At 38.2% G+C, this 13,266-nt stretch overlaps 1 protein-coding gene across 2 annotated transcripts in view; it reads left to right on the top strand.

Moving 5' to 3' along the window:
- wdr7 (WD repeat domain 7) overlaps window positions 1–13,266 on the top strand; it is a 748,403-nt gene that overhangs the window by 169,924 nt on the left and 565,213 nt on the right. For both annotated transcript variants that reach the window (XM_078552151.1, XM_078552141.1), the window contains one exon: window positions 13,001–13,215. In XM_078552151.1, the coding sequence (XP_078408277.1) occupies window positions 13,001–13,215 (215 nt within the window). The remainder of the gene's footprint in view (window positions 1–13,000; window positions 13,216–13,266) is intronic.

Below are 13,266 nucleotides of genomic sequence, written 5' to 3'. Positions count from 1 at the left end.
TAACAGCTCACACTTCCAGCAACTTTGCGGGCAAAAGATTTTAAAACTGAAATGTGCACAAACAATCCTAATTAATGGGGCATGCTACGAGATGCCCACTCCAGCAAAATCAAGTCCAATATATTCAATTGCAATCGAGGAGTTCTTTCCCTTATTTGTTTAGTTTTCACAGTTACAATTTCTCCCCCCACCCACCCCACTTTTGCTGTCCCCACTTATCATGTCCATCCACCAATATTGGGCAAATGGGGCTAACTATTTGCCGTTACCATACTATAGGAGTCAATTACAAATGTATAGCTTCTAACATTTGTAACAGTTTATACTTCCAGCAACCTAAAATATGCTGGCTGTTTTGGGCAATGTGGATCAAATGGTGGTTATTATAGTTCATAGAATAATGCACCACTTGAGCCATCTTGCCTGCACAGGCTTTCTGGTAGAGCTATCCAGTTCATCCTACCAGCCTGCTGTTTCCCCATGTCCCAGTAATTTTTTCAGTTCAAGTATTTATCTCATTCTCTTTCGAGTGTTAGTATTGCATCTGCTTCCAACAACCTTTTAAGTAGTGCATAAATTGCTGTACAATAAAAAGTTTCCTCATGTCACCTCCAGTTCTCTGGCAATCATGATAAATCTGTGTCTTCTCATTACCAATCCTTCTGCCACTGGAAACCATTTTTAACTCACTCAAAACCATTCATGATTTTGAATAACTCTATCAAATCTCCTCTTAATCCTCTCTGTTCTGAGGAGAACAACTGCTACTTCTCCAGTCTTTCCACATAACTGAAGTCTCTGGTAGTGATAAGGAACACGTGGCCAGAGAGGAGATATGGGATGTGGAAAGATTCATTATCCCAGAAGGAAAAAGCAGTTTGGACCAGTACTGTTATTTCCCAGTTTACTGGTGTTCCATTTTCAGGTATACAAGACCAGTTCGGACCAGTATTCTTATTTCCAGTTTTAATGTATTTTCCTCCTGGGATGTCAGTGTTCACAAGTTGCCACTGGATAATACTGTTAACTTCTGTATGCCTCCACATTTTGGAGACACTGCACCAAAGTTTCAACAACATGATTTGATTTTCAGTTGATTAGCTAAAGTATGAGAACAAAGACACATGACGCTTCCTCTCATATGAAAGCAAAATGATGCAAGGTCGCTGATCTGAAATGTTAGCTCTGGCCCTCTCTCCACAGATGCTGCCAGATCTGTTGAGTATTTCTGGCATTTTCTGTTTTTATTATTTATTTGTATGTTCTCTGATGATTTGCAACCCCCTTGTTATGGCAGGCAAATTGGGTTAATGTCAACACCCCCCTGATATAAGTGTTGGGGACTGTACTTGCTTGGATCGAAGGATCCTATAACGATATAAATAACTTAAATCATAAGATTTTAAGAAATAGGAGCAGGACTAGGTCTATTAAGCCTGCTTCACCACTAAGTAAGATCGTGGCTGATCTAATTGTGGCCTTAACTCCACTTTTTTTGTCTGTCATACCCTTGACTCCCCTGTCGATCAAAAATCTAATTCAGCCTTGAGCATTTTCAATGACCAAGCCTCCACTACTGTCAGGTGAAAAGAATTCAAAGGCTGATGACCTTCTGAGAGAAGAAATTCCTCCTCATCTCCATCTTAAATAGGAGACCCCTAATTTTTAACCTGTTACCTCTAGTTCTAGACTCCCCCACAGGAGGAAACATCCTCTCAGTATCTATCCTGTCAAGCCCCCTCAGAATCTAATATGTTTTAATAACCTCTTATTCTTCTAAATTCCAGTGAGTACAAGCCCAGCCTGCTAAATCTTCCCTCATAAGACAATCCCTTCATCCCTGGAATCAGCCTAGTGAACCTTCTCTGAACTGCTTCCAATGCAAGTATATCCCTCCTTAAGTAAGGAAACTGAAAGTGTACACAGTACTTCAGGCTTGGTTTCACCAATGCCCTGTTTAGTTATAGTAAGACTTCCTTACTTTAATACTCCATCCCTTTGCAATAAAGGCCAACATTCCATTTGCCTTCCTAATTATTTTCGGTACCTGCATGCTAAATTTTTGTGATTCATGTACAAGGACACCCAGATCCCTTTGTACTGCAGCATTCTGCAGTCTCTTTCTATTTAAATAACATTCTGCTTTTATGTTCTTCCCGGCCATGTGGACAACCTCACATTTTCCCACATTATTCTTCATCTGCCCAATTACTGCCTTTAACCCTTTGCATACTCTTGGTATCCTCCGCCCAATTTGCTATCCTACCTATCTATGTATCATCAAATTTGGCTACATTACAGTTGGTCCTTTCATTGAAGTCATGATCATAGATCATAAATAGTTGAGGTCCCAGCACTATCCCTGTGGCACCCCACTAGTTACAGTTTGCCACACAATCTGGAAACAATCCAGGATGCTCACTCTGCAACATTTCTTTTGAAAACACCTCTAAAGGCTGATCAACTACCATAGGCATCACCTACATCTGTGACCCAGCTACATCATTCCCTAAAATAAATTGAACCCTTGCAATAGGCAACTCTTCCACTACTCCAACAATCACCTCACCTGTTTTCCACTTACTCTTTAAGTTTACCTCCCACAATGGAATAGGTTTAGCATCTCCATGAGCCCCACTTATTATCACCTGTTCCTGCAATACTTCCTCTGAACAACAAATATCACTATCCCATAACATTAAGGATTGACTAGCCCCTATGCCTCTTAAAATTTGAATATCTTTACCTGCTACACCCTGTACATATGGAAAAACTTCTCCCTCACATACAAAATCTTTAAGCATTTCTACAACCTGCTCCTCCAAACTCCCTTGGGTAAATTGTGAACACATTCCCACTTCTTTACCTATCACTGATCCTTCCTGCTTTACCTGTACACAAACCACTGGTTTTTCCTGTGCCTGAACCTCAGAATCCACAGTACTTTTACTTCCAGAACTTTCCTGTATCCCAAGAATTCCAACAGATTTTCCCAGTAATTTTCAACACTTCGACTTCATGTGCCCAACTTTATTACAATGAAAACACCTCAATTTTCGAATGTCACTTCTACCCTCAGCACCTTTCTTTTTAGCCTTAGAAAAAACTTCCTGGGAATTTCCACTTACTCCTCTCCCCTGACTACACACTTTCCTTTCACCTTCCCACTTTCTATCCTTCTCTGATTTAAAAGGGTGACGGAAGAAAGGTTTAGATCTATGAACTAACTCATAATCATCAGCTGATTGTCTTACCACTTCCCACAGAGCTGCATATTTGTCTCTATCTTTAATGCCCGTATTCACTGGTCAAAATTACTTTCTTTTACTCTCTCAAACTCAGTGTAAGTTTGCCCAAGATGTTGCCTTATATTCCTAAATTTCTGCCTGTATGCCTCAGGAACCAACTGATATGCACTAAAAATAGCCTTTTTTTACCACATCATAATCCACCAACATTTCTTCTGACAGTGAAGGATAAACCTCATGTACTCTGCCACTAAACAAGACTGTAAAAGCAATGCCCAGTTTTCTTCTGGCCATTTTGTCTGTTTAACTATCTTTTCAAATAACATAAACATCGCCTCTACATCTCTTTCTTCAAGCTTTGGAAGTGCTTGCACAAATTTAAACGTTTCGCGCCTGTGTTTTTGGATGAAGGCTTTTTCATCATCATCTTTGTTAAAGTCCAGCTTTTTAAGTTGGTATTCTCTGTCTCTTTCCTTCACCCTCTCTTCCATTGTTAACTTTTCCCTTTGGAGATCAATTTTTCGCATTTCCACTTCTCTTTGAAATACGCTCTTTTTCTGCTGCCTCTAAACCATGTTTACTCATTACCATATTAAAGACACTTCTACACCCTACTTCTTTTGATAACTCCAACTTAAAGTCTGCTTGGCTATAAAATGTAATACTCACACAGACAGGTGAACAACACAACCCCCCATAAACCTACTTCAGAATAAACCAGAAAGATATTATGAAAATTATTATACTCTCATTACAAAATTTAGTTTCTGTTTATTTACAACCCGTGGAATCTTGTGGCTTTATTCCAAAAGCAGATGTCTTGAATCTCAACCTTTATCTACTTTAAACAAAACGTATTGGTACCTCACCTGATCTTCCCCCATGTCCCCAGGGTCTGGTCAAGGATCGTAACAACATCTTTAGCAAGGCTAGAAAACTTAATAATCTTCAGACTTTCCAGATAACATTCCACTGCAGGTTTACAAAATGTAGCATGATTTAGTCGAGCAGATTAAAGTGCCTCATAGCTCCAGGCATTTGAACCTATGGCCGACTTTTGGTTTAGAAGTAAACAACCTCCTCCTGTGTTACAGGGCCATGTGCATTATTTAACTTGTAATCTTGTTACAATGTCAAATAGATGCAAAATTATATCTTTTGGAGGAGAAGTAGACCTAACCTGGCTTTAAAAGAAAGAAAATCTTGCATTTATCTGACATCTTTCATATTGGATGTCCCAAAGCACTTTACAGCCCATTAAGTATTTTTGAAGTGTAGTCATTATTGTAATGTAGGAACATGGGATAAAATTTGCGCATAGCAAGCTCCTACAATCAGCAATGTGATATGACCGTACAACTTTTTTTCTGATATTCATTAAGTGGTAAATATTGGCCAGTACATGGGGGTAACTCCTCTGTTCCTCTTCAAAATAATGCCATGGGATCTTTATATGTCCACCTCATCTGAAAGACAACACCTCTGATAGTGCAACCCTCCATCAGTACTACACTGGACTATCAGCCCTGATTTTTGAGCTCAAGTCCTGGAATAGGATTTGAATCACAATGTTGGGACTTTGAGGTGAGAGCGCTACTAACTCAGCCATGGCTGACTAAGTTTTTCTTTTCTGGAAATAATGTTTCTGTTTTGATTATGAAAGATGAAAGACTAAACTTTTGAAGCACTTATTTTAATGTAGGAAAACGGAGAGACCTCTTAACCATTAGTGTTGAAGAGAATCAGAATGCAAGACTGAGAGATATTTTCCTCCAATTTCCCACCTACCGAGAGAAGTATCTCAAATTTTTCTCCATTTGAATAATGTGTTTCTACCTGACTCTAAGAGGTTTCGAGACTAGACAAATTTTGGAAGAGATGACACTTGATATTAGGACAACTTATTAAGCAACAAAAGTTATACTTAACAAAAGAAGGCAATCAGTATCCGAGTTCACATGATTCTTGCTTCCCACTGACTCCACCAGCTGCAGATGGCTCATTTTCCCACCAGTTTCCCACGTCTCTTCATTCCCTGAGAGACCAAAAATCCACCCATCTCAGCCTTAAAATATATTCAATGATGGAGGACCCATAACTGCCTGGGATGGAGTGTTCCAAACATTCACAACCCTTTGAGTGCAGAAATTCCTCCTCATCTCAGTCCTAAATGTTTGGCCCTTTATCCTGAAACTGTGCCCCCCACCCCTGGGAATGCTGATTCCCTTGGGGTGAAAGGTGAATGGTGCAAATAAGGGCACAGGCAGTCGAGATTTGGATGACTTCAGGTTTACTGAGTGTAGAATGAGAGTACAATTGTATTCAAAAGTGATATTGCCATAGTTAGTTTTATGCTTTTAGTTACATAGTTAGATGTTAGGAAGTTGTCCTTTAATAGGTATAATTCAAAATATATATAAATGTATACTAATGTCTATAATGTTATTAGAACTTATTTTTAAAGTGGAATTGTAATGGGATCTGTGTCTCTGTGTGTGTCTTAATTGGATAAAACCCAGCTAGTCTGGGTGCGTTTATGTATAGAAAGATGTAGGTTTGAAATGGCAATTAGATAAACAGGGGTAAGTTTAGAAACATAGGTGTCAAGGGGGAAATTTGCATTTTTTAAATAAACCATTCAAAAGAATGGGTAAAATCTTGCATCTAGCTGGGAGACACCAAGCAATGTGTTTATATTACTTATAAAATAGGTAGAATAAAGGATATTATTGTTCAGAGATACAATGGAAAATTTACATTCAAAGGAATGCTAGGTATAAAGAGAAAGGAGCTTGTGTGTGTAAGGCAGAGGCATTTAAGATCTAACCACCCTGTAAGCCTACAACTATGTCTACAAAGGAATTTCAAGGAGCCTCATTTTGAATTCGTACAGTCAAATGTGTTTTGTCTGGTGTCTGTTTAAAGCCTGTGGGTTATTGTTGCCTTGGTGAAGATTTACCTGGGAGTGATTAATTTGGGGATTTGTTTAAAAGTTATTATGGTAGTAATTCGTAGACATGTATATGTGTTTAATTTGTTGTTAAATTAAATGGTTATTTTTATATAAAATGTCTCTTGAGGCTCGGTGGTCTTATTCTTGAATTTAGAGCCGCATCTCAAACATACCAATTGAAAATATAGGTTATGACAGTTGTTAAAGTTTCCCTCTGTCATTTAAATAACTCAGCCTTTACCAACTACTGTGTCATAACAAATGAGGGCTCTTGGCAGCATAATATTTGTAATTCCTTGATTGGTTTGAAATTCACAAATCTTAAGGTTACAAGTACATGAGGCACTTTGAATTCAGGAGTTGGTGAGGTTTTATAAGTGGTGAGACTGCAAGGTGGCTTTGGCAACTGCTAGGACTTGGCTGGGAGTAGAAGGTATAACCCTGATTGGGTTACAAAAAATATCCAAGAATAAGTTAGCAGAGTTGGCAGGTGAGTTAAAATTAGGGTTAACTGTAGGGGTGAGGAAAGCAGGCATAATTAAAGGTGTAGCACAGCATTGACAGTTGGAAGTGACACCTGGCACTAATGAGTCACAGATGGAGGTAGTGAGACTTTAGTTACAACTGAAGACGCTTGACTTGAACAAGCAAAGGAACTGAAAGAAGTTGAATTAGAAGCAAAAGAGAGAGAAAGGGCATTTCAAAGGGAGCAAGTGGAAAGGCAGAAAGAAAGGAAGCTGGAACTGGAATTTCAGGTAAGGGAGAAGGATAAAGAAAGAGAGGCAAGGAAAAGAGAGAAAGAAAGAGAAGAAAAATACCTGCTTAAAAGGTTGGAAGTTGAAAAAGAGATCTTGGATTCTGAGGAGAGTCCTGATGATGAAAAAACCTTTAACCTAAAACCCAATGGGGAGATGATTAAATTTGTATAAGCTCTTACAAAGTTTGAGGAAAAAGATGTTGAAGTGTTCTTTATTTCATTTGAGAAGATAGCTGAACAGATGAACTGACCACAGGAAAACTGGACATTGTTGTTGCAATCCAAGTTGGTGGGTAGAGTGCATGAGGTATATGCTTTATTACTGAAGAGGCATCGGTGAATTATGATGTGGTGCAGAAGGCTATTTTGCAGAAGGCATATGAGTTGGTTCCCCGGCAGAAATTTAGGAATATGAGAAAACAGTCTGGGCAAACTTATATTGAGTTTGAGAGAGTAAAAGAAAAAAATTTTGGCCAGTGGATAAGGGTATTAAAATAGAGACAACATATAATGTGTGCAGTTCTGGTCACCACATTATAGGAAGGATGTGATTGCACTGGAGGGGGTGCAGAGGAGATTCACCAGGATGTTGCCTGGGATGAAACATTTAAGTTATGAAGAGAGGTTGGATAGATTTGGTTTGTTTTCGTTGGAGCAGAGAAGACTGAGTGGGCGACCTGATCGAGGTGTAAAAGATTATGAGGGGCATGGACAGGGTGGATAGGGAGCAGCTGTTCCCCTTTGTTGAAGGGTCAGTCACAAGGGGGCATAAGTTCAAGGTGAGGGGCAGGAGGTTTAGGGGGGATGTGAGGAAAAACTTTTTTACCCAGAGGGTGGTGACGGTCTGGAATGCACTGCCTGGGAGGGTGGTGGAGGCGGGTTGCCTCACATGCTTTAAAAAGTACTTGGATGATCACTTGGCACGTCATAACATTCAAGGCTATGGGCCAAGTGCTGGTAAATGGGATTAGGTAGGTAGGTCAGGTGTTTCTCACATGTCGGTGCAGACTCGATGGGCCGAAGGCCCTCTTCTGCACTGTGATTCTGTGATATGCAGTTCTTAGAAAGGTAATTCTTTTGGAAGCATTTAAAGATTCAATTCCTTTGGTAGTGAGAACTCATGTGGAGGAACAGAGGGCTAAAATGGTAAGACAAGCAGCAGAGATAGCTGATGATTGAGTTAGTGCATAGATCTAAACCTTTTTTCCGTCACCCTTTTAAATCCGAAAAGGATAGAAAGTGGGAAGGTGAAAGAAAGACGGGTAGTCAGGGAAACGGAGAAGTAGGTGGTAATTTCCAGTAAGTTTTTTCTCAGAATAAAAAAGATGTTGAGGGTAGGAGATTGAGGGTATTGAGATGTTTTCATTGTAATAAAGTTGGTCACACACAAGTTGAAGTGTTGGAAATTACTGGGAAAATCTGTTGGAATCATTGGGGTGCAGAAAAGTTCTGAAAATAAAAGTACTGTGGGTTCTGAGGTTCAGCCATAGGAAAAACCTGTAGTGTACGTACAGGTGAAACAGGATAAAGAAGTCGGAGTGTGTTCACAATTTACCCACTTGCTGGGCAAGTTGCAGAAATGTTTAAAGACTTTGTGTGTGAAGGGAAAGTCTTTCCATGTGTACAGAGTGGAGTAGGTAAAGATGTTAAAATTTTAAGAGACACAGGGGCTAGTCAATCCTTAATGTGGGATAGTGACATTAGTTATTCAAAGGGAGCATTGCAGGAGAGGGTAATAATAAGTGGGGCTCATGGAGATGCTAAACCTATCCCATTGTGGAAGATAAATTTAAAGAGTAAGACAGGTGAAGTTATTGTTGGTGTAGTGCAAAAATTGCCCATTGCAGGGGTACATTTTATTTTGGGTCATGATATAGCTGGGTCACAGATTTGGGTGATGCCTATAATAGTTGATCAGCCTGTAGAAGTGGTTTCAACAGAGGTGCTACTGAGAAAGCATCCTGGATTGTTTTCAGATTCTGTGGTAACAAGATCAGAGGCTAATAGGTTGAAACAAGAAGGGCAGGCATTTCAAAGGCAAGAAGAAGGTGTTGAAATCCATTTAGCTGGCACTGTGTTTGATGACCTTGTTCAGGAAGAAAGACTACAGTGCATTTCAGCTGGAGTGTTTAATTCAAGGAGGTTAGTGGAGTTACAGAAAGATGATTTGCAGTATGTTATCTTAAAGATGATATTTTAATGAGAAAATGGATGACGGATCATGTCTCAGCAAATGAAAGCTGGAGTGGGGTGCATTAGATTGTTATCCCATTTGGGTATAGAAATGAGATGCTGAGGGTTGCTCATGAAATTCCAATAGGGAACATTTAGGAATTAGGAAAACACAGTAAAAGATAGAGGGTTTTTTTTGGCCAGGATTGCATAGAGATGTAATCAAATTCTGTAGAACAAGTCACACATCAGGTAATAGGGAAACCACAAGCAGTGATGAAGCCTGCACCTTTAATCCCAATACCAGCATTTGAAGAATCTTTTACAGGGTCATGATTGATTTTGTAGGACCCCTCCCTAAGACTGAAAGTGCAAATCAGTACTTACTGACAATAATGGATGTGTCTACCAGCTTTCCTGAAGCGATACATTTAAGAAATATTACAACCAAGAAGATTGTGGAGGAGTTAACTAATTTTTTTTACAAGGTATGATTTACCTAAGGAAATAGAATCAGATCAGGGGTCAAATTTCATGTCACAGATGTTTAAGGAAGTAATTAACAGTTTGGGGATAAAGCAGTTTAAGTCAACAGCTTACCATCCAGAGTCACAAACGGCTTTGGAAAGATGGCATCAAACTTTAAAAGCTATGATAAGAGTGTACTGTCAGGATTATCCACAAGATTGGGATAGAGGAATTCCATTCTTGTTATTTGCTATTAGAGACGTTCCTAATGCATTGACTGGTTTTAGCCCTTTTAAACTAGTTTATGGTCATGAGGTAAGGGGACCACTGAAATTGATTCAGGACAAATTGGTGGGTCAAAATTCAGAAACTATTCTCCTGGATTACTTATCAAATTTCAGGGAACAGAGCATGAGTTGGCTAGGGAACATTTAAAGATGTCACAGCAAGTAATGAAAATGAAGCCAGACAAGAAAGCGACAGCTTTCAGTTTTATTTCTGGAGAGAAAGTGCTAGAACTGCTACCAGTACTGGGTGATTCATTAAATGCAAAGTTTAGTGGACCTTATAGGATTGAAAAGAAATTGAGTGAAGTAAATTATTTTTAAAATACTCCAGATAGAAGAAAGAATCAGGGGGTGTGTCATGTAAATATGCTTAAAAAACACTTTGACAGGGAAGAGGAGCAAAAAAAGGTATTAGTGATGGTGGGTGATGAGAAAGAGGTAGAAGTACAGGACTCTGAAATTGATTTTCCTTTAATCAAATTGGATATTGAAAGGATGCTTGAAAATTAAAATGAAATATTGAGTTAGGTTCCAAACAAGTGTCAAAGTGATTTGGAAATGCTATTGCAGTCACACAAATCTATTTGTGGGAATAAGTTGGGAAAGACAGATTTGGCTATACATGATGTGTCTGTACAGGTTTCATCTTCAATAAGGCAGCATCCTTATAGATTAAATCCGGCAAAGTTATCACAAGTGCAAAAGGAAATTGACCTCATGCTTCAGAATGACAGTTGATTTTTTTTTGATAGGGAGAGGGATGTCATGAAGAGATATTAATGTCCATAATGTTGTTGGAAATTATTGTTAAAGTGGAATTGTAGCGGGTACTGTGTCTGTGTGTGTCTTAATTGGATTAAAGCCAGCTAGCCTGGGTGCTTTGATATATAGAAAGAAGTAGGTTTGAAATGATAATTAGATAAACATGGGGAAGTTTAGAAACATAGGTGTTTTGCATTTTTAAATAAACCATTCAAAAAAATGGGTAAAATCTTGCACCTAGCTGGGAGACACCAAGTCGTATGTTTATATTACAAATAAAATTGGTGGAATGAAAGGTTATTATTAGGACATGTAAAATTAAAAGCCTAAAGATGCAATGGAAAATTTACATTTAAAGGAAAAGCTAGGTATAAACAGAAAGGAGTTTCTGTGAAAAAGGCAGGGGCATTTAAGATCTTACCAACCTGTAAGCCTACAACTGTATCTGCAAAGGAACCAACTTGCAAGGAACCTCATTTTGAATTTGTAAGGTCAAATGTGCTTTGCCTGATGTCTGTTTAAAGTCTATGTGTTACTGTTGCCTTGGTGAAGATTTACCTGGGAGTGATTAATTTGGGGATTTGTTTAAAAGTTATTATGATAGCAATTTGTTGATATGTGTATGCATTTAATTTGTTGTTAAATTAATAAATGTTTAATTTATTTTTATATAAAAAATCTCTTAAGGCTCGGTAGTCTTATTCCTGAATTCAGAGCTGCATCTCAAACATACCAATTGAAAATATATGTTACGATAATTGTTAAAATTTCCCTCTGGGATTTAAACAACTCAGCCTTTACCAGCTGCTGTGTCATTACAATCCTGCCTGAATAAAGTTGCAATGGTATGATTTTCTCAGTGTTATTGTTTCATAAATTGTCAAACTTTAATGTTTTTTAAAATATTCAGAGATCTAAAATAAGCTGAAATATATAAACTTGACCAGTTAGTTTCTTGCAGAGATAGGAGTACCAATCTGTTCTGCTCCTGAAGGTGAAAAATACCTCTTCCAAAAACTCAAATAATGTGTCACAACATCAAGTGAAAATCCATCTATATTTAAGTTGTGAGTGCGTCTCCAAGAATCATTTACTTGGCATAGCATTATTTTGTTAACCTTATGATTCAAATACTGATTAAGTAGCCATTCTATTTAAAGGCAGAGCTATTCTAGTCATGATGAGATTAGTTAAATTTGTTGATAATCATCTTCTGGTTGTTAATGAAATTGTAGATGCAAGAAAGATATTTGTTATGATTATGACTTTGTGTAATTGCAATTCAAGTGCAAAAGTGGATTTGAAGTTGACCTTGTTTTGTGTTCAAAAGAATCTGAAAATTAACAATGCACAGCTGTGACTTTTATTTATAAGAACTACTAAATTGTAAACTGTTTTTCTTAACGAGAACTTCCTGGGTAGTTCTAGCATATGGGACTAAGGCATGTCTACATAAAGATATGTTTGGAAATCTATCTCCTGGTTATATCTTTGCTGTGCTTTCCATCCCTCCTCCTTGATTTTTAACTGTTTCTTTCATTTTTAGTGTGCAGTGCTTCTTCAAAGTAAACTTGTTCAGACCCTCCCCCACTTGCAATTCCAGTTCATTTGCCAGAATGCATTCTTACAGTCCAACCTCCCTCTTAGGTTAAAGACCACAAGAAGTAAGAAGCTGCTCCGTTGCCATGGTCTTTTCTAAAGCTTGTGAGGTTTTTTTTTTTAGAAAGTATTACAAATAAACTCTACCCAAGGTTTAATTGATGAAAGTAAAACTTTGAGTGAAAATCTGCTGAACCATCCTAATTCCCCAGTGGCTTATTTGATAACAAAACATGGGGGGAAGGGAGGAATTGTTGATCATGAAAATATTGACCTCTGTGCATATTGACAGTTATGCATCTAGAGTCCAGATGCAGGTGCAAACTTGCATCCCTGGTCATTTGGGAAAATGAATATGTGAAAAATTTGGAGCTTTGTATGTAGGATGTATCTAGAAAAGAGTTTTAAACAGTTGCGCATTTTTTAACGTTCTGGTTTATAGAATACTGCACTTCAGAAAATGAAGTCACCAAATCTGCATTGGGGTGCATACATTTTATTTCATTTAGCACCATAGATTGTAACAATTTATGAAATTAAGGAAATGTTAAACTGAGACATAAATGGCATGCAATATTTCAATGTAAAGAAGGAACAGAATTTGAAATGGATGGTCCCATTCCCTGTACTTTTCATAGGTAAAGTACAATCAGTATCCATCACCATTCTGGATTTGGTTGCATAAACTCCAGTTTTTAAGTGAGTGATAATAGTGACTACAAATAATGTGTCACATTTTTCTCTTTTTCCACAGGTGCATTAGACCGCTGTGTAATGGGAATTACTGCAGTGGAAATCCTGAATGCCTGTGATGAAGCTGTTCCAGCTGCTGTAGATACTCTAAGTCACCCAGCTGTAAACCTAAAACAGGCCATGGCTCGACGGAGCCTCACCGCTTTGAAACATATGGCACACCACAAGCTGCAGACGCTTGCTACCAACCTTTTGGCATCTGAAGCTGCTGATAAGGTATTTTAAAATTCTAACGCCATTCCCTCTGCAACTGTATTTTTTAGTAAA

The sequence above is a fragment of the Cetorhinus maximus genome, chromosome 1, assembly GCF_964194155.1.
Source record: "Cetorhinus maximus chromosome 1, sCetMax3.hap1.1, whole genome shotgun sequence".
In the NCBI taxonomy this organism is placed as follows: Eukaryota; Metazoa; Chordata; class Chondrichthyes; order Lamniformes; family Cetorhinidae; genus Cetorhinus; species Cetorhinus maximus.
The sequence above is the reverse complement of the archived record's forward strand: the minus strand, read 5'-3'. Positions and strand labels throughout refer to the sequence as shown.